This window comes from Citrus sinensis, chromosome 6 (assembly GCF_022201045.2).
Source record: "Citrus sinensis cultivar Valencia sweet orange chromosome 6, DVS_A1.0, whole genome shotgun sequence".
In the NCBI taxonomy this organism is placed as follows: domain Eukaryota; kingdom Viridiplantae; phylum Streptophyta; class Magnoliopsida; order Sapindales; family Rutaceae; genus Citrus; species Citrus sinensis.
Genome location: NC_068561.1, coordinates 2,073,383 through 2,094,042, shown reverse-complemented (window position 1 = coordinate 2,094,042; position 20,660 = coordinate 2,073,383). Strand labels below are relative to the sequence as shown.

The 20,660-nt window shown below is 38.7% G+C and overlaps 2 protein-coding genes and 2 long non-coding RNA genes across 11 annotated transcripts in view; 2 read left to right on the top strand and 2 right to left on the bottom strand.

Moving 5' to 3' along the window:
• LOC102628440 (putative disease resistance RPP13-like protein 1) overlaps window positions 1-20,660 on the top strand; it is a 143,090-nt gene that overhangs the window by 61,101 nt on the left and 61,329 nt on the right. The window contains exon 3 of one of the 4 annotated variants that reach the window (XM_006480215.4): window positions 5-203. The exons of the other annotated variants lie outside the window; for them this stretch is intronic. Coding sequence (XP_006480278.2) covers window positions 5-58 — 54 coding nt within the window. The 3' untranslated portion in view covers window positions 59-203. Of the gene's footprint in view, window positions 1-4; window positions 204-20,660 lie in introns of those variants that run through there. 4 annotated transcript variants of the gene reach the window in all.
• The window catches only part of LOC127903020 (uncharacterized), a 127,009-nt gene that overhangs the window by 46,815 nt on the left and 59,534 nt on the right, over window positions 1-20,660 (bottom strand). The gene's annotated exons all lie outside the window — the stretch shown is intronic.
• LOC127903022 (uncharacterized) overlaps window positions 10,336-20,660 on the top strand; it is a 42,374-nt gene continuing 32,049 nt past the window's right edge. The window contains exon 1 of the long non-coding RNA XR_008055778.1: window positions 10,336-10,429. This is a non-coding gene — a long non-coding RNA (uncharacterized LOC127903022). The remainder of the gene's footprint in view (window positions 10,430-20,660) is intronic.
• LOC102627370 (inactive glucose-6-phosphate 1-dehydrogenase 4, chloroplastic) overlaps window positions 11,650-20,660 on the bottom strand; it is a 42,593-nt gene continuing 33,582 nt past the window's right edge. The window contains exons 1-13 of one of the 4 annotated variants that reach the window (XM_006480212.4): window positions 18,169-18,445; window positions 17,311-17,569; window positions 16,992-17,161; window positions 16,572-16,666; window positions 15,895-16,009; window positions 14,725-14,930; window positions 14,536-14,644; window positions 14,416-14,453; window positions 14,185-14,305; window positions 13,179-13,381; window positions 12,295-12,495; window positions 11,939-12,195; window positions 11,650-11,785 (exon numbers count right to left, since the gene is read on the bottom strand). In XM_006480212.4, the coding sequence (XP_006480275.1) occupies window positions 11,958-12,195; window positions 12,295-12,495; window positions 13,179-13,381; window positions 14,185-14,305; window positions 14,416-14,453; window positions 14,536-14,644; window positions 14,725-14,930; window positions 15,895-16,009; window positions 16,572-16,666; window positions 16,992-17,161; window positions 17,311-17,569; window positions 18,169-18,207 (1,794 nt within the window). In that variant the 5' untranslated portion in view covers window positions 18,208-18,445 and the 3' untranslated portion in view covers window positions 11,650-11,785; window positions 11,939-11,957. Of the gene's footprint in view, window positions 12,196-12,294; window positions 12,496-13,178; window positions 13,382-14,184; window positions 14,306-14,415; window positions 14,454-14,535; window positions 14,645-14,724; window positions 14,931-15,894; window positions 16,010-16,571; window positions 16,667-16,991; window positions 17,162-17,310; window positions 17,570-18,168; window positions 18,446-20,660 lie in introns of those variants that run through there. The other 3 variants (XM_006480211.4, XM_025100240.2, XM_052443557.1) reach the window with 3 other exon arrangements.

Here is a 20,660-nt window from a genome sequence, read left to right as displayed (position 1 = left end):
TCAGATTTTGTTCAAAGCTGGAGTCGTTAGCAGAAAGGTTGGACAACACATCCCTTGAAGAAATCACTATTTCACGGCTTGAAAAACTTAAATTGTTACCTGCCGGTTTGCATAATCTCCATCATCTTCAAAAGATTTGGATAGGATATTGTCCAAATCTTGAGTCATTTCCCGAAGAAGGATTGCCTTCTACAAAACTGACAGAGTTGATGATCTGGAATTGTGAGAATCTGAAGGCCTTACCCAACTGCATGCACAATCTCACCTCTCTTCTATTTTTAGTTATACAAAGGTGTCCGAGCTTGGTATCTTTTCCAGAGGATGGTTTTCCCACCAACCTCCAATCAGTTGTGGTTGATGATCCGAAAATATCAAAGCCATTGCTCGAGTGGGGATTGAACAGATTCACCTCTCTGAGGCGATTCACAATCAGGGGAGGATGTCCAGACCTGGTGTCATCTCCACGGTTTCCTGCCTCTCTAACCGTACTGGAGATTTTTGACATGCCAAATCTGAAACACCTTTCCTCAATTAGTGAAAACCTCACTTCTTTGGAATTTCTGTATCTCGATAAATGTCCGAAGCTCAAATACTTTTCAAAGCGAGGCCTGCCTAAATCACTTTTGGAACTAATTATCTTTAATTGCCCGTTGATAGAAAAAAGGTGCAGAAAGGATAAAGGAAAATATTGGCCCATGATTACTCATATACCTTATGTCCGTATTAATGGCAGATTGCTTTTTGAGGAAGGCCGAGCCAGTGATTCCAGTTGATACTATCTATATTTCAATTTGTAAACTAAATTAGATTGTGTAATCGTTTTTTTCTTTTTCACCTTAATTTACTTGTAATATCAACTGACTTCATCAATAAAAGAAGAAATCTATATTGTAAGTTTTTTTTTTTTTTGAAAGTCGCTTTATTGTAAGTTTGTAACTGACTTTTCTGCTGTATAATTAATTGTCTTGAGATTAAAAATTAAAGTCCTCTATATAGATTAAGGCTTTTGTTCTTAAGTCTAATCAGTTGGTGTGTTGCGTTTTAAATTTCTTTTATTTTTATTTTTTTTCAGTCTTAAGCTTACATTTTTCTTATGCGTCAATTATGTGATGGGTATTAATTATCTTGTGATTTTGAGTCTTCTATTATTTGATGGGTCTTTAAATTGTTCGATTGTTTCTTTACTCGATTATATTCAGTTTAAGTATGTGAAATTATTTATTCACTGAAGGGTCACATGATAGGGATTTTTTTTGAAAAAAAATGATAATGTTGATTGATTATGTGATAGCTGTTAACAATGTTCGCTTTCTTGAATCGGTACATCTGTTCAATCCACAAGATTAGTCGATAATAATTCTCATTTCATAAGTCAATAAGCATAAAAGTTTTGTTGTAACCAAAAAACAAAAAAGGGTGATATCTGCAACACAAGATTAGAGAACATATTGCTGCTTGATAGCCTTTCAATCGAATTTCGATGTGTTAGTTCAATCTTTTAAACTCCGTTTGATATTATGGGGCCGTGGTTTAAAAACGATTGACTACTGTAAAGTGAAAACTGTAGCGTATATTCTATTATGCAATCTTCTAGAGCATTTTGCATAGCATAGGACATTCTGTATATAACACAGATGCTTTTACGGCTATATGTGAGGTCAATTGAGCAGATATATCAACAAAATAAAATTATTCACTCCAGGTTGGCAAAATAAAAGGTCTCCCGAGATTCATGATAAGCCTTTGAAGGGAAAAAGCAAAGAGATGAGAAAAGGCAAAGACCATGGAGGAAATTAAGAAGTTCATTATGCAGAAGCCATGCCACAAGTTTTCTTCTTGAAGCTGCATTTGAGTAAGGCTCCTCAGGTTGTTTGACATTTCCAGTGGCATGCTCGAGAAGAACCTCTATAAGTCTCCTACAATCTGAGCGTCATACTATACTTGGACAAATATTAAAAAATAACCTATTACAATAAGATAAAGTGTAAATTTATTTTGATAACTTTTCTTTTTTATATCCTCCCCTTTGTTAATAGTCAAAGAGAATCTAGGATCAGTCACTTTTACTCAAAACCACCAATGGATATCCATGACCACCATCATCAACAATTTATGTACAATCTAGCGAAAGCTTACTCTTTGATCACACATAACGAAAACCATACGCAAATCTTCATATTAAACTTTCGTTTCTCTTATGTGATCGGTATTAATTATCTGCTGATTAAAAGTTAAAAGTCCCACATAGTTAAGGAGTTGAGGCTATTGTTTTCAAGTCTTTTATTATTTGGTGGGTTACGTTTTAAATTGTTTATTTCCCTTCATTTTTGGTTTTAAGTATGTCAAATGGTTTTATTTATTAAAGGTCACATGATAGGATTTTCTTTCTTTCCTTTTTTTTTAATATGATAAATGTTGATTATGTGATGGCTGTTGATTATGTGATAGCTGTTAACAATGTTTAGCTTTCTTGAATTGGTATTTTAGTAATTCAAATCTTCAAATTATCTATAATCTCGTGATGCAGAAATTTTTTTTTCCTCCAACAAAAGTTTTATGCTTATTGACTTATGAAATAAGAAAAATTATGGATTAATCTAGTGAATTGCACCGATTCAAGCAATTTTCATTGTTATTTGCTCTGCTTTAATGTGTGTTGGTCAGTGGTCCCTGGTTTTTTTAATTGCCCCAGCATTTGTGATCTCAAGTTATTGTCTGTTGACTGGCTTTTAGGCTTGAAATTGAAGTGATGAGAATGAAAATGCACTTTACTGTATTAACTTGATTTTATTTGGGAATCAAACAGGCTCGTATTGTTGCTAGCTAAACTTTCATTTCAAATTTCGATGTGTCAGGTAGAATTTTTTTGTTCTCGAATCAATCTTTCAAACTCGGTTTGGTATTGTGGTATCCTCTCCTTTGTTAATAGTCAAAGAGAATCTAGGATCAGACACATCTACTCAAAACCACCAAAGGGTATCCATCACGTGCATGCTGCCCATGACCTTAAACCAACTCTCAGCACATCGTTTGTGAGCATAACCCAAATCACCTTTACAAGAAAAATCTAATTTCAGTAAGGCGTTTAAACTCTTCAGAATTACCCTCTGAACCCGGATTAGCATTTCTCAAGCCTAATTTCACACAATTTACATGTACAAAGTTTACCATTTGTGTGTCTTAGTTGTGGAAAGATTAGCAAGATTACCATATAACAATTGTTGCTTCTAATCTTCAGTCCAATGGACCCCATGTTTCGCCCAAAGATAATATGCTCCAACGGGGACCTCTACCACCAAGCTCATAAAGTTTTGGTGCAATATTGATCGTCTTTTTCCTATAAAACTGGGTTTAAAACATTCCATGCAGCAGTAAGCTCATCCCTTCTCATAAAGAGATGGTTGTCGCCCTCAATAACATCAAGAAGAAGATGTTCTCGTATGAATCGGGCAACTCCACGTTGCACCAACAGTATTAACACAAAAGACAAGCACATGAAAGATATCAAAGGTGGCGACAAGTCAGTAGCAGAAACAGAACAATTTCTATAAACTGAAGTGCTTACTTATCCTTATAGAGCAAATTAAGCTCCGAAGCATCCAATGGCAAGCCTAATCCTGAAACTTTATTGTTGACCCTGACTAGAATGGCCTCATCAGGCACATCGAGTAATATTAGTTCATTTGTAGCAACGTCGATGTTATGCCCAAAATGTTCACGATAGATGTTCCCTTGAACATGATGAAACTGTATATGTATCTCCACTCTGCATTATATGGCTAACGTTGGTGAGCACATCCCGTATTGCAAAAGAAATGTTGGTTTAAGCCAACTCTGTCTTAACTCCTAGAGATGGTAATCATTATTTTTAGCTCTTTATACAAAAATCTCTGAATCACAAGTGTTTGAGAAATAAAAGATTGTTCAGTCATTAATGAAATGGGCATTTCATTATGCAAGACTATAGCCTTTTTACTTCCATAGTTAGTACTTATCTTGATCATTGAAGTGAGGACAACAATTACAAAAGTTATGAAGAATTGAACTAGACTATGTGAATTATGAGGTTAGAGATATATATGTACACACATGTATTGAACTGAACTATCATGAAAATTGAAGCATACTATGTTTGAGGGAAATATTCCGACGAGACCAGACGTGATGAGCAGATGTTTGGTGGCAGAAGTCTGCGAGAAGGTGTGTCCTGTAAGAGCCAAGTAGCAGGGGAACAGGGGCAGGAATATCCTGCTCATCCACGAGCACGTCATCCGCGAGGCCAATTTCCTGTAAGAAGCATAAAGCCATTCCTGCTGTATTCTTGCTAAGGGTTGATTCGAGGAGACCCGGTCAGCGACAGTTGGCGAGGCATGCTCTCCAGCCCGAGAATCTAGGCACGAAGGCCACGCAACCACCCACGACTACGGAAATGGGGAATCCACGTTCGAGAGGTGGGAGGATAACGGGCGTAGACTGCGGAAAACTGGGATTCAGAGGAAGCCTATAAAAAGGTAGCCAACGAAGGTAAAAGGGTTAGCAATTTTGAGATTAGAAGAGAGATAAAAGAAATTCTAAAGAAGAGAAAACTACGAAAAAGCCATAAGATCTGTGGCAAGCGTTCCCCGAACCTTCATATCTGACTTGAGCGTCGGAGGGTTTGCGCCGGGAAAACAACCGGCGTACTCTGACTTGTCTGTGTGCGCAGGAACCTCTGGAGAAGAAGCCTTACGAGGAGACCTCCTGGTCAAGGTGAAGTTGATCGAGCAGATATCCTGGTCGTAGAACGAGGAGAACCAGAATCTCGCATCAACATTTTGGCGCCGTCTGTGGGGAACTGATCAAAAAGCTTCTGTTGATAGCAAGAAGAGGAGTGAGGCAAGTGGAAAGCAATGGAGACAGGAGGAAGTAGTGCACAAGGGGGTGATATGAGGCTTAACGATTCCGTGACTCTGAGGGAGATAGCCAGTGAAGCACGGGAAAAAGCCATGCTCGACCGGATGGAACGGGTGGAAAAGCAGATGGAGACCCTGACAACCATCCTGCATGAGTTGCAGAGTGAACGAAGGGTAATCCAGGAGGAAATGATGAGAGTTGGGGGAGTGGCTCCAGGTCCCGATAGTACGAGGAGAAGTCAAACCACCGGGAGATTTGGTGGTGAGAGAGGTAACATACCTCTGCCGGGAGAATTCCGTAGAGAGGAAGAGCAATCCCCGGCAAGACAGATTTTTGACGAGGACGACGGGGTGGCAAACGCAGAGGAAACGGAGTTGAGGCAACACTTGCTTGATGTAGAGCAAGAGCGGGATCAAGCTGCAGCACGTGACCCTGGTCGCGCAGTGCAGCTGGAGGAGGAAGTGCGCAGACTAGCGCATATAATTGACGACATGCAAGGAAGGAGCAAAGCTCCTGGTTATAGGATAATGCTGGACGGAGAATCACCGCTCGCAGCAGAGATCATGAGGGCAATTATTCCGAGAGATTTCCGCCTTCCAGACCTTAGGTATTCGGGACGAACGGATCCGCTGGTGCACATAGAGCGTTTCAACGACATAACTGGGGTACAAGAATTATCTCAATCCCAAAGGTGCAGGGTGTTCCCACTATCCCTTGAGGGACGTGCACGAGAGTGGTACAAGAAACTTCCTCGGGGGAGTATTAAAACCTTCGAGCAGATGTGCTAGGAGTTTGCAGAGCAGTTTCGTGGGGCAATGGCACCAGAAGATGACATGATGGAGCTGAAAAGCATGAAGCAAGGGGAGCAAGAAACCCTTCGGGAATTCATCAAGAGGTTTCATCGTGCTGTCCTCGATTTGGGAGCCTTCGACCATCCTCAGGCACTAAGGGGATTGAAAGAGGGAGTGAAGATAGGAAGGCTGTGGTACAACTTAAGAAGCCCAGCTATTCAGACGTATGCAGCCGCATACGAGCAGGCTAAAAGAGACATAGAGATCGAGGAAGAAAAGGCAGCTAGGATTAAGACAGACCAGCTGGAGGGGCTGGAAAAGAAAGAGAAGAGGGCATTACCAGGAAATGGACCGATCAGGAGGAGGGACCTCCAGGCCTCAGGTAGTGGAACAGGAGGACGGATAACAGTTCACCAGCCTCATCAGAGGCCACCACAGTATCAGCGCAGCAGGGCGCACCCTCCTCGTTCCCCAGCTAGGGAGCCTTGGAGAAGGCATGATTCGGCATATGGTGGTCTTCATCAACACTCCCACAGTAGTAGAGGGAGCAGACCAGAAATGCTGCCATCGCCTCCAACTCAAAACGGAGCAAATAGAGAAAGGGCTGTGCACCTGATTGACCAGAACCAGGAGTATGGGCGATACACCTCCTTGAAGATGTCCCTGGACGAAGTATACGAGGCCATAAAGGACCGAGGATTGCTGTACCTCCCTGCCCCAATAACAAAGCTACCCGGCAGGAGGGATATGGGACGCCATTGTAAGTTCCATGGCACTCATGGCCATACCACCGCAGAATGCAAAGATCTCAAGACCCAGGTTGAAGATTTGGTGAGAAATCGGTACCTGAACGAGTTTGTAGATGGGACTTTCCCGATGGTGGCCTCAACATGTGAAGGGGAGCAGAGTGGCAGAAATTTGAGGCACGAGCAGCCTACAGTAAGGGTGATTGCTGGGGGCCCGACATTGGCTGGAGATTCCAACAGATCTAGGAAGAACTATGCTAGATACGCCATGACTAGTAAAGAGGTATTCTTCAACACCCCAGCAGCCAAATGAGCAAGGGTCAGGCAAGTGCCAATCATGTGGACAGATGAGGATGAAGAAGGGATCCTATACCCCCACGAGGATGCTTTGGTCATCAAGGCCACTGTTGCTAGCAAGAAGTTTGACAGGATACTGGTTGACACTGGGAGTTCAGTTGATGTGTTGTTTAAGTCAACCCTGGACGAGATGGGAATAGCAGACCTGAAGTTGGATTACACCAATACCTCCTTGAAGGGGTTTGGAGGAGGAAAGTTGGTCCCTCTGGGCGTGGTCGAGCTGCCTATCACGATTTGGAGCTCCCCGACAGAAAGGACAATGATACTAGACTTTGTGGTAGTGGATGAGGAAGGTCCTTATCAGATGATCCTAGGCCGGCCATTTCTGAGGATGAGCAAAGCGGTGCTATCCAACCATTATCTGGCTCTCAAGTACCGGGTGAATGGGGTAGTTGGAGTGGTACGAGGAGACCAGAGGATCGCAAGAAGCTGCTACTCCTCGGCAGCAAGGGAAGCAATGCAGATAACATCCCTTGATACTCGAGTGGAAGCCAGGAATGACAGCTAGTTGGATTCGGAGTTTACAAGCTGATTCGCACGGATGGCCACGAGGTGAAACGCCCATGAAGCACGGCACACCTCAGGAAATATTTCTAGTAAGACTTACTCATGTTTTAAAGTTATTTCTGTTCGTACCCGTTGTTCTCTATTTTTCATTTCTTATTTCAAAGCAATCTCATGTAAGCCGAATTCAATAATAAATGAATCAATGAGGAGTTCCAGTCAACTACACTATCAAGAAATTTACTAAGGCATGCAAAGGCTCACCAAGTCTCAAAGCCTGTTTTACGGCGAGACAGAAGCCAAGCGTGCCAGGATCTGCTCGACCACGAGAAGGCGAGCAGAATCCCAATCCTTGAAGAATTTGAAGGCATGCAAAGGCTCGTCAAGTCTCAAAGCCTGTTTTATGGCGAGACAGAAGCCAAGCGTGACAGGATCTGCTCGACCACGAGAAGGCGAGCAGAATCCCAATCCTTGAAGAATTTGAAGGCATGCAAAGGCTCATCAAGTCTCAAAGCCTGTTTTATGGCGAGACAGAAGCCAAGCGTGCCAGGATCTGCTCGACCACGAGAAGGCGAGCAGAATCCCAATCCTTGAAGAATTTGAAGGCATGCAAAGGCTCGTCAAGTCTCAAAGCCCGTTTTATGGCGAGACAGAAGCCAAGCGTGCCAGGATCTGCTCGACCACGAGAAGGCGAGCAGAATCCCAATCCTGAAGAATTGAAGGCATGCAAAGGCTCGTCAAGTCTCAAAGCCTGTTAATGGCGAGACCAGAAGCTAAGCGTGCCAGGATCTGCTCGACCACGAGAAGGCGAGCAGAACCCCAAGCATTGAAGAATTTACCAAGGCATGCAAAGGCTCACCAAGTCTCAAAGCCTGTTTATGGCGAGACCAGAAGCCAAGCGTGCCAGGATCTGCTCGGCCACGAGAAGGCTAGCAGAATCCCAAGTTTTGAAGAAATTATCTAAGGCATGCAAAGGCTCATCAACTCTCAAAGCCTGTTTATGGCGAGACCAGAAGCCAAGCATGCTAGGATCTGCTCGGCCACGAGAAGGCTAGCAGAATCCCAAGCTTTGAAGAAATTATCCAAGGCATGCAAAGGCTCAACAAAGTCTCAAAGCCCGTCTTATGGCGAGACCAGAAGCCAAGCGTGCCAGGATCTGCTCGGCCACGAGAAGGCTAGCAGAATCCCAAGCTTTGAAGAAATTATCCAAGACATGCAAAGGCTCGACAAAGTCTCAAAGCCTGTTTATGGCGAGACCAGAAGCCAAGCGTGCCAGGATCTGCTCGGCCACGAGAAGGCTAGCAGAATCCCAAGCTTTGTAGAAATTACCTAAGGCATGCAAAGGCTCGACAAGTCTCAAAGCCTGTTTATGGCGAGACCAGAAGCCAAGCGTGCCAGGATCGGCTCGGCCACGAGAAGGCGAGCAGAATCCCAAGCTTTGAAGAAATTATCTAAGGCATGCGAAGGCTCACCAAGTCTCAAAGCCTGTCTATGGCGAGACCGGAAGCCAAGCATGCCAGGATTTACTCGATCGAGCAAAGGCGAGCAGAATCCCTAGTCATGCAGAAAGACCATATTCTAAGCCAGAACCTGCTCGACCAAGAGAAGAAATATGTTCAAGAAGATGGCAGATCAGTAAGCCGAGCAGCATCGGTTGGCTGGACCTCCTCATGTGCAGGGGGGTATCACCAGCTGCGTCCGGGGGGGTGCTCGCCTCGCCAACGTCAGCAGGGATTGCACGAGGAGGAGAGTTTTCCTCCTCAATCACAATCGGCTCTACCCCTTCGGCATCTTCCTTGGCAGCCTTTTCCAGTCCCACGCGACCAAGAACAGCTAAGTTTCTACTGCTGATCCATTACATTACCCAACACCAGAAACTGGGGGACCGGTGTTTGAGGGAAATATTCCGACGAGACCAGACGTGATGAGCAGATGTTTGGTGGCAGAAGTCTGCGAGCAGGTGTGTCCTGTAAGAGCCAAGTAGCAGGGGAACAGGGGCAGGAATATCCTGCTCATCCACGAGCACGTCATCCGCGAGGCCAATTTCCTGTAAGAAGCATAAAGCCATTCCTGCTGTATTCTTGCTAAGGGTTGATTCGAGGAGACCCGGTCAGCGACAGTTGGCGAGGCATGCTCTCTAGCCCGAGAATCTAGGCACGAAGGCCACGCAACCACCCACGACTACGGAAATGGGGAATCCACGTTCGAGAGGTGGGAGGATAACGGGCGTAGACTGCGGAAAACTGGGATTCAGAGGAAGCCTATAAAAAGGTAGCCAACGAAGGTAAAAGGGTTAGCAATTTTGAGATTAGAAGAGAGATAAAAGAAATTCTAAAGAAGAGAAAACTACGAAAAAGCCATAAGATCTGTGGCAAGCGTTCCCCGAACCTTCATATCTGACTTGAGCGTCGGAGGGTTTGCGCCGGGAAAACAACCGACGTACTCTGACTTGTCTGTGTGCGCAGGAACCTCTGGAGAAGAAGCCTTACGAGGAGACCTCCTGGTCAAGGTGAAGTTGATCGAGCAGATATCCTGGTCGTAGAACGAGGAGAACCAGAATCTCGCATCAACATACTATGTTAATGATAATAATTTGTTTCTTAATTTTATGGTTTTAGAAATATTGTAAGCTGTAAATCTAAATGGGAAATTAAGCTAATGGTTACCCTTCCCTTACAAGCCAGCTTTATAAGGATAAGTTCTAGGTTCCTACGATAATCTAGTAGTGTACAAACCATGACAATGTCTATCTTTGATGAAAATAAGTGATTTAAGGCATAAACAGCAAAATCGAAATAGCTATTACCCATGTCTGATTAGTCCTATGCCAGCTTTTATCAGAAAAGGCACACCATCCCAACTTGCATTGTCAATGTATAATGCAGCAGCAAAATAAGTGGGGGTCAGGCTGTTCAATTTAACATCAACCTTGTCTCCAGAGGTAGCTTTATATTGGCCAAGAATGACATTGCCTGGTTCCAATCTGCAAATTGACCTCAAAATTTTGACCTGAAATGAATGAGCCTGTTATCAACATGACCACCTGCAATCAAATTTTGTTGTATTCATTTTTTACTTTCGAGGAGGCGGGGGCTAGAAACAGAATATTTATTAGTATAAAGGACTTTACAGAGAGAGGTGGACCAGATGTCCTATGATTAATTGAATTCTTTTTTATATACATTTAGTATAAAGGACTTTACTCTGAATATTTTTTTTTTTTGCCGTTGAATTAATTGTCCTATGATTCAAAATTGAATTCTTCTTCTGTATAGATAAAAGGCTTCTATTACTTGGTGGGTCTTAAACTATTTCTTGATTATTTGGTTTAAGTCCGTCAAAAAGTTTTATTCATTAAAGGGTCACATGATATGATTTTTTTCTTTTTTTTAATATATGATAATGTTGATTATGTGATAGCTGCTAACAATGTTAGCTTTCTTGAATTGGTACTTCTGTTCAATCCACCGGATTAATCGATAATATTTCTCATTTCATAAGTCAATACGCGTAAAAATTTTGTTGAAAAAAAATAAATAATATCTGCAACACGAGATTAAAAAATGTTTGGTTGCTAGCTAACCTTTCAATCAAATTTCGATGCGTCAGTTCGATCTTTTAAAATCCGTTTGATATTATGGGGCTGTGGTTTTAAAAACCACTGACTACTGTAAAATGCAAACGGTAGCATATACTGTAATATGCAATTTTGTAGAGCATTCTGCAATTCCTACTCGAAAGTAGAATATTATTCTGTATATAACACAGAAGCATGGATGCTTTTACGGCTATATGTGAGGTCAACTAAGCAGATGCATAAATAAGGGACCAGATAAAATAAAATTATTTACTCCAGGTTAGCAAAATGCAAGCTCTCCTGAGATTCATGCTAAGCCTTTGAAGTGAAAAGGCAAAGAGATGACAAGGGCAAAGACCAAGAAGGCAACTAAGAAGGTCATTATGCAGCCGCCATGCCACAAGTTTTGTTTTTGAAGCTGCTTTTGAGCAAAGCTCCTCAGGTTATTTGACATATCCAATCTTATACATACCCTCAAAAATTACACTTCAGTGGTATCAAATTCACTCACCAAAAAGCATGCTTGAGAAGAACCTCTATAAGTCTCCTACAATTTGAGCGTCGTACTGTACTAGGACAAATATTAAAAAATAACCTACTACAATAAGATAGTGTAAATCTATTTCGATAGCTTCTCTTTTTCATATCCTCCCCTTTCTTAATAGTCAAAGAGAATCTAGGTATCAGACACATTTACCCAAAACCACCAACGGATATCCATCATCATCAACAATTTATGTACAATCTAGCAAAAGCTTACTCTTTGATCACACATAACAAATAACCATACACAAATCTTCATATTAAAACAAGCAAATAACCATCCGTCATTTGTTCATTACAAAATGAAGTTTAAGGTACTTTTTGACTCCGATGCACGCTTTCAGCACATCATTTGCGAGCATAACCCAAATCATCTACAAGAAAAATCCAATTTCAATTAGGGGTTTATGCTCTTGAGAACTATCCTCTGAATACAGATAGGCATTTCTCAACCCTAATTTCATACAATTTACATGTACAAAGTTACCATTTATTTGTCTTAGTTGTGGAAAGATTAGCAAGATTACCATATAAGAAGTGTTGCCTCTAATCTTCGGTCCCCTGAACCCCGTGTTTCGCCCAAAGATAATATGCTCCAACGGGACCTCTACCACCCAGCTCGTAAAGTTCTGGTGCAATATTGTTCTTGTCTATTTCTTGTAAAACTGGGTTTAAAATATTCCATGCAGCAGTAAGCTCATCGCTTCTCATGAAGAGATGGTTGTCGCCGTCAATAACATCAAGAAGAAGATGTTCGTATGAATCAGGCACCTCTGCATTATACCTACAGTATTAACACAAAAGGCAAGTACATGAAGGATATCAAAGGTGACGACAAGTGAATAGCAAAAACAGAACAAGTTCCAAAAGCTGAAGTGCTTACTTATCCTTATAGAGCAAATTAAGCTCTGAAGCATCCAATTGCAAGCCTAATCCTGGAACTTTGTTGTTGACTCTGACTAGAATGGCCTCATCAGGCACATCACGTAATATTAATTCATTTGTGGCAAGGTTGATGTTATGCCCAAAACGGTCATGATAGATGTTTCCCGGAACATGACGAAACTGTATGCGTATCTCCACTCTGCATTATTTGGCTAACGTTGGTGAGCACATCCCATATTGCCCAAAAAAAAAAAATGTTGGTTTAAGCCATGCATTTATTTATTATTTATTTTGAGTTGTCATGGAATGAGATCCATATGAACAATCAAAACGTCAAAGACTAGGAGATGCCCATGAATTGTCGGAACAACTTACAAGATGAAACCTACACAAGGTATGCTTATCTAAGTTGTTGGCTGCACTTTATCACAAAAATCTGTAACCACAGTTTGCTATACAAATTAAAAAGAAAAAGAAACAATCATTTTCACTCAATTATACCAACAGTTGGTTATGTTACATGCATAATTTAATTGTTTATGCATGATACAAAGTGATGGCTATCTGGAAAAAATGGACAGCGGTACCCATTGCAGGTATTACACACTAATCCATTGAAGAATTCTTGTTTGTACTGTTCTTGGAATTGAAACAAGACAGACTGACGGGTTAATGTCATAATTTCCTCTCTTGAATTTGTTTCTAAATTCAATATTTTTAGAAATATTATAAGCCGTAAATGGAAATATAAGCTGATGGTTACACTTACCTTACAAGCCGGCTTTTTAAGGGTGTGTTCTAGGTTCCTATCATAATCTGGCAAAGTACAAACCATGACAATGTCTATTAAGGCATAACCAGCAGAACTGAAATAGCTATTACCTGTGTTTAATTAGTCCCATGCCAGCTTTTATTAGAAAAGGCACGCCATCCCAACGTGCATTGTCAATGTATAATACAGCAGCAAAATATGTGGGGGTCGGGCTGTTCAATTTAACATCAATCTTGTCATCAGAAGTAGCTTTATATTGGCCAAGAATGACATTGCTTGGCTCCAATCTGCAGATTGACCTCAAAACTTTGACCTGAAACGAATGAGCTTCTTATCAACATGACCACATGCAACCAAATTTTTGTTGTATTCATTTTTCACTTTTTGAGGAGGTAGGGGTTAGAAACAGAATATTTATTAGTATAAAAAACTTTGCAGAGAAAGTTGGACTAGATGTCCTTCCCCTAAAAACAAAGATAATACCTTCTACGAAGATTTCATAAGAATTAGGCTATATAAAATTGCCTCTGCAAAAGAAAAATCATTGCATGCTGGCCCGCAACCTTTTTGGTTGAAAAACCACTAAGTTCTATTAAAATTGTGCTCACATGGATACAAGAATCTGAGCTCCATCTCATAAGAATTATTAACTTTCTTCCTAAGGATTTTCTGAACTCATCTTTTGTTTTTACAATCACATTCACATAAGCTGCAACTTGATAAACTGATGCCTTTATACCTTTCACCAGGTTCAATAAGACACATGAAGTTAGGGACATCTACAAAAAGTTAGCAATTTAACAAGTATATTCCTCAACTTCACTGCCGTAGGACAGTGGAAATAGATTACCTGTGCTTTCTAATCTTGCTTGTGCCTTTTTTTTTTTTTTTAATAACAAACTCAAGAATGTAGTAATAAAGAAGATTTAAAACTGATAATGGACCACCAGTCCACTAAGAGAATAAAAAGGAGGACTATTTGTGCCATACATAAGTATACAAAATCACCCCTACTCAAGGCTAGAATCAACTATATTCTTACTTGTGCATTACACACAAAAGATTAACCAAATTGATTTTGAATAAAATAGATCATCTCGCAAAAACAGAAGGTACCTTTTCATTCCGGATATCTTCACCATTGAGACTTATGGGGGGCTCCATAGCAAGCAATGCTATGGTTTGGAGTATATGACTGTGCACTATGTCTCGGATGATCCCATAACCATCAAAATACCTCATATAATCGAAAAATTACACAACATGATATTGATACCGTAGAATGACATGAGGATAAGATAATTGGCTTTGTTAGTGAAGATAAAATGAATTATTAGTATTTAGTACCTTCCAGACTGCACACCCATCTCTTCTGACAAAATGACCTGCATGAAAATTCAAACAGGTAGTGGCTATCATTAGCTGCACAAGTGAATGTCATTGCATTTAGAGAAAAAACAAAATTACCTGTATACTGCGGATGTATGTTCGGCTCCATAATGGCTCAAAAATTAGATTAGAGAACCTTAATACTGTAAGGTTCTCAATGAGATTCCTCCCCAGAAGATGATCTATCCTGAAAAATTGAAGAAGTAAGAAAGTTAAAACTGAATGCGTGTGCACAAATACATTAGTATAGCTAATGTGATTATTCACCTGTATAGTTGCTTCTCCTGGAACTGGGAAAGAAGAGCTTTTGTCAGCCAATGAGAGGACAGTGCATCAAACCCAAAAGGTTTCTCAATTATTATACGGTTCCAGCCCTTCTGGGTTTGGGCACAGATGGCAAGAGTGGATGCAACATCCAGAAGTGCTTCTTGCGGCACAGATAGGTAAAATATCCTGTTTGCTTCAAATCCCCCCTGAGGTAGGTAAGCTGCTAAAAAATCAATTATCTAAAGCATCCAGCTTGAACATTGACAAATCAAATCAACCTCTATTGATTTTACTTCTGGCTAATTACTCTCAGTCTATAAGAGTGAAGAAATGTTTTAACTTTTAGTATAAGGAATTTGAGAAAAGAAGGGACAAAAAAGAGTTGACTTTTAAAGTATGAAATATTAATTATACAGAAAGAAAGTTGGTGTGGTTAAACTAGAATGTACACAAGTGAATTGAGTCTTACGACATTATCTCATATACTACCTTCATTGTAGTTTCTTTCTTGTTCCTTGTTTTAACAATGTAATAATTGAGAAGTGTTTTTAATGATGAAAAATATATTATCTATTATCTTTTAGGAATTGAATCCAGAAAACCAACCTTTACACAATCCGTACTATAAAGTTGTTCAATAATAATTACAAATAAGTGTATAATTAATAAGTTTTGCCAGATTATATTTCCAGATTTATGTATTATTTTGTAACAACTAACGATACAACAAATAAAACTATCATGCAAGAATGGAGTAGGGTGATTTGCTCTCTAAGATATGAATATGAACTGAATAGTATAAACTATCACACATTACTACTATTAATATATATTTTTCTCCTCTGTTTTTAACAAATCTTTAGAGGTAAAAGAAAGCACATAAGTTGATCTTTTATAATTATGATTGAAAAGATAGAAGAAACATTAATTTTTCATCAGGTACTGTAAGATAAATCAGACGCACAAAACTTAAGTTATTAGGTAAGCGGCTAATAGCCCAACAATTTGATGCCAATAATTTTAAGATCATGCCAAATAGTTTCATTATAATATTTTTTCTTTTTTTCTTTTTTTAGGCTCCAAGTAATACCATAAAGTTGCATAAAACAGGAAGCATGATAAAGCTAGATACTTGTAAACAGCACCGATTTGTGATTTTATCAACCTCACCTCGATATGCTCCATCAAAGCGCTGAGCTTTAACATCCCTTCTCGGTTGTCATAACCACCATTAAGATAATATGTTCTACTGAGAAAGGCATCAATTTTGTCCCCACAGTTTTCCCTGAAAAGATGTTAAAATCATGAGGAACAATTGCCACATTAAACTTCTTCAATTCATTCTATTCTAATTTTATAGCAATCAAACTAACTTGAAAGACTACATCGTGAGCCTTGGTTGCATTTATTTCAACTTAACACATTTTCAAAAGTCTAATGCTTGCATAGATGCAAAGCCCTTTCCATAAACAATGGTTGCATGTTGATTTACTTGAGAGGGTCCTTCAAAACACACTAATAATTCCTTTAAATCAATAGAAATCCCACCCTAGCAACTAGCTAACAGAATGTGACATGAAGCTAACCCACCCCCTCCTTTTTTTTTTCCTTCTCTTTGAAAACTTTGGCGAATGTAGCCAAAAGGATCCTAAGGTTGTAAATTGATGAAACCCAATCAGCATATAAATAGCTGCAAACCATGGATTTCGATCATTCAGGCAACTTCTAGCATTTGTGCACGTTGCATTCGAAAATTATAAGGGGCAGTAATTTGACTCACTCAAGGATTTAGAATAAGAAACTGAATGGTAGGAAAGAGAATTTGTATGACTGTATGAGAACCATACCGATGATCAATGCGGCAAGTCAAAGTTGAAGCTATGATGGACCTCAAGTCTTCATCTGTCAAATTCTTTCTTGAATAACCAACGATTCCCACATTCTGCAGGAAGAAATGATAAAAATAATAAAAAGCAAAAATTCACCAAAAATTTTTAGAACAAGTTTGGAAAATTGTAAAATATTGATGAGAACAATATCTTTCATTCAATTTATTGGAACATCCCATTTTCCTTGCCATAGTATAAGCAAGTTGAATATGTTTTGATGCGCATAACAACATAATTGGAAGAATGATTCAGAAAAGTAAATACATAGTAACTGCAACAATGAAAACAACAGGCTTGGTGAAAAAAGAAGACTCTAGCTGTAGCACCTCTAGATGAAAGGCAAAGAGGCCTTTCAAGATAAAGAAATTGTGGTACTACCTCCGGAAGAAAGCCACTGTAATAGAGAGCAAATAATGCTGGGAATATCTTCCTTCTTGCTAGCTCACCAGTGGCTCCTATTACAGCAATGCAAAGTGAAGGTGCTTGATCGCTCTGAACAGGAAAATTTGGGGAATGTGCTTGTAATTTTGAAGTTGGTCTTTTCGTAACTACAATGGAAAATTAAGTTCCACAATCTAGAGATTGTAAATTTCCAATTGCAAAGTATGAGAAAATGAATACACCAAGATCAATTCACATTGATAGACATAACAAATGACAAAAATAAAAAGGTTAACTGTGAATAGTCTTTACTGACCATTAGGTACAGAAAATGTTGAAACTCCTTCAGAATCTCGTCCATCATTTGATGAACTAGTTTCTAGATGACTATCTAACTTATCTTGATTCTTTATAATCTTGGACTCACTTAGTCCATGCTTTTTACTGCAATGCTTAAGTTTCAGTCTGTCAAGTAACCATAGCTTTAAGCCACAAAACCTTTGGCATATAGTGGCAGAACCTCCATAGAGCACAAAATGATCACTGGTTACTGAGTGAATATTTTTTCCTGTTGCCTAGATACAACAAAAGCAAGACAATTGTGCCTTAGCATAACTAGTGTACGACTCTATTATACCCGAAATTTAGCAAATATGGTTGTACTCCCCATTTATAAGGCTCTATCATGCCAAAGATGCAACTACTGCTACCCGACAAATTAGTGAAGCAAGGTACCAAGTTTTCCCATGTAATAACAGTAACAAAACTGAAAATGCCAATACATATAACAATAGCACTCGTGAGGTGCTTTCAGATACTATGACACAAATTGAAGTGTTTCAATATGTAATTGGATGCAAAACTCATTGGAAGAAGCAAAATCCAATTTTAATTGCTGAAAAATCCCAATGAAATGCACTTAATCAAGATTCGTATATCCTTTCATTTTCAATCCAAAGAATTATGCCAGATTGAAAATTAAATACACATTATTAATTTCATGCAATACAGTTCTTTAAGATCATCTACAAATTATAGTTTCGTATCATCATTTTCTAGAAACCAAACAACCCATATACAGTTTCAACAAAAGTCGTCAAACAAACAAAACTTTTTTTCAATTAAAAACAAAAATAAAGAAATAAATAGACAATCCCATGTATAGAAAACTAACCGGGAATGGTGCTGGAAAATTTGAAAACGACACTGACATCCTCCGTTTCTGTATTCAACTACTTCAAGGGTTTAAGGTTTCTTAAAATTATAGGAATTAAGAAATAACATGAAGAAAAATCATCAATTACTGGGAAGTGATCGAAGTTGATGTGGGTTTGATGGGGGCTGATGAAAGCTGACTTTGTTGTAGTATGTAAAATCAGCGGCGACCGAAAGGCTGTGCTGACGCAGATACTTCGCGTCCTTGCATACCGTTGCAGTAAAAATAGTTTTGTCTGCTCAAAGGTTTAGTTTGGAAACAAATAATTCAAAGTACAATCAATTGTTTATAAATTAATAACGTGTGCATCATATAAAATTTATTAATTTAAACATATATTAATTAATCAATAAATTAATAATTTAATAAATTATAAGTTTACCTATAATTTAATAAATATATAATTTAATCAACTAATTTTTTTTTTGTATTTTACTAATCTAATATATTAAAAATGAATTAGTCCACTAATTATAAATTAAATTAACAAAAAAATAAAATTCTTGTAATTTCATAATTCAACCGCAAAACTTCTAAAAAATATAAGTACTGCATTGCTCAAATTAAATTAGGTGTAATTTTATTTTAAATTTGTGGGAGATTCAACCCCTTTTATCTTTTTTTTTTTTTTTTGTAAATACTCAAAGTCTCAAACCATTTTCTTTTATTATTAATGAAATGAATAAGTGGCACAACACAAAACTCGTGACCATAAAACATTAGAGGACAATTAGAGCACTCACGAATTTTATTGTGATGGAGTCATCGAGATACAAATCTTGCAACAATTAGGATATTTTTTATTTTTATTTTTTATATAGTGCGAAGGCATTGTTTGGTATAATGTTTTAAAGAAAACTTATTTAAGTATAGTTTTTTGTTAAAAGAACTTTTATAAATAGAGATTTATTAAAGAAAATTAGTTATTTGGTGGTCCATGAGAGTTTTAATTGAAAATTTTAAACAAAATTACTTTATTAGGTAAGTTTTTTTTAGTTATGTTTTAAAGATAAAAAATAAAATAAGTAAATAAGGAAAGGATATTTTAGATGTTTTAATATTTTTTTAAAAAAATTCAACCACTACTTTTAAAAGTATAAAATTTGAGTTTTTAGTGGCAAAGATAAAATAACTTATTTAATTTTTAAAAACTCTACTTAAAAAATAACTAAATAATAACAAAAAAATTTGAAAATATTTTGTGAAATTAAATGCATGCTTATGGAGATAAGTATAGTCTATAGTACTGAAAAAATGAGTTTTTGTATTGTTTATTTGTTATGATCAAAGGCCCAAATTGAACTCTAACCAGTTGCTAGAGGCCCATTTGTATTCATAAATTGCAAATCTTTAAAAAAGTATGATGAATTCTTTTATTTTATTTATGAAGTCCAACATGATTAGGGGTGGGCAAAATACCCAATCTAATCCGACCCGATCCGAAAAAGGTTGGGTTCGAGTCAGATCGGATTGCTATGGCAACCCGATCGGATGAGGAAGTGCCAACCCAATCGGGTTGTGATTGGGTCGGTTTAAACCCGACCTGATCCGAATACCCGATCGGGTCTCCCAAAAAAAAAAAACTCAGTCACACATTACACTTTACGCCTTACTTTACAGTTTACAGTTTACACATTACACAATACACACGCACACAGCACACCAGAGGCAGACGGCAAAGGGCAAACCCTCACAGCTCACAACTCACAAGTACTCACAACAATTCACACACAGTCATACACTGTGAAACACACAAACAACACATAGAACAGAACCAATCTGCTGTGAGTGCTGCCGAAACCAAAGGCTTGAAGTCTGACTCTGAACCCTCTTCAATCTGCTGCCGAAACTAACACCCAACAGGCGATTTGCTGCCACGATCTACTGCCATCTGTTGCCGCGATCTACTGCCGTGAGCTGCTGCCATCTGCTGCCGTGGCTGAAGCCTCCAACCCGACTCGACCCGACCCGAACTTTCTCCTTTGTGTTGTGGCTTTGCGACCCGAACTCGTTTTTGAAGATTTGAAGTTTCATAATTTCAAATTCAATATTTCATGGTATATATATATAGTTTAATAGTTATATATGCTAAATTATTAGTTATTTAAACCCAACCCGACCCAACCCGAATTAGTGACCCGATAATTCGGGTCAGATCAGATTGGATCACTAATTCGGGTTAAGTTCGGATTGATTATTGTCTAACCTGAAACCCGATCAGGTTGACCCGAACCCGACCCGACCCAAACTCGATTTTGCCCACCCCTAATCATGATACATCCATTATAATTATTTGTTAATCAGTGTGATTAATTTTTCATTTTAAAAAAAAATAAAATTTCTTGTGCCACAACTTCGTGTGATGGCTGTGACGATGACAAATTGACAACTATTCTTAATAAATTTATCCATATTACTTTAATTAAAATAAATGCATAGTTATTGGTCAT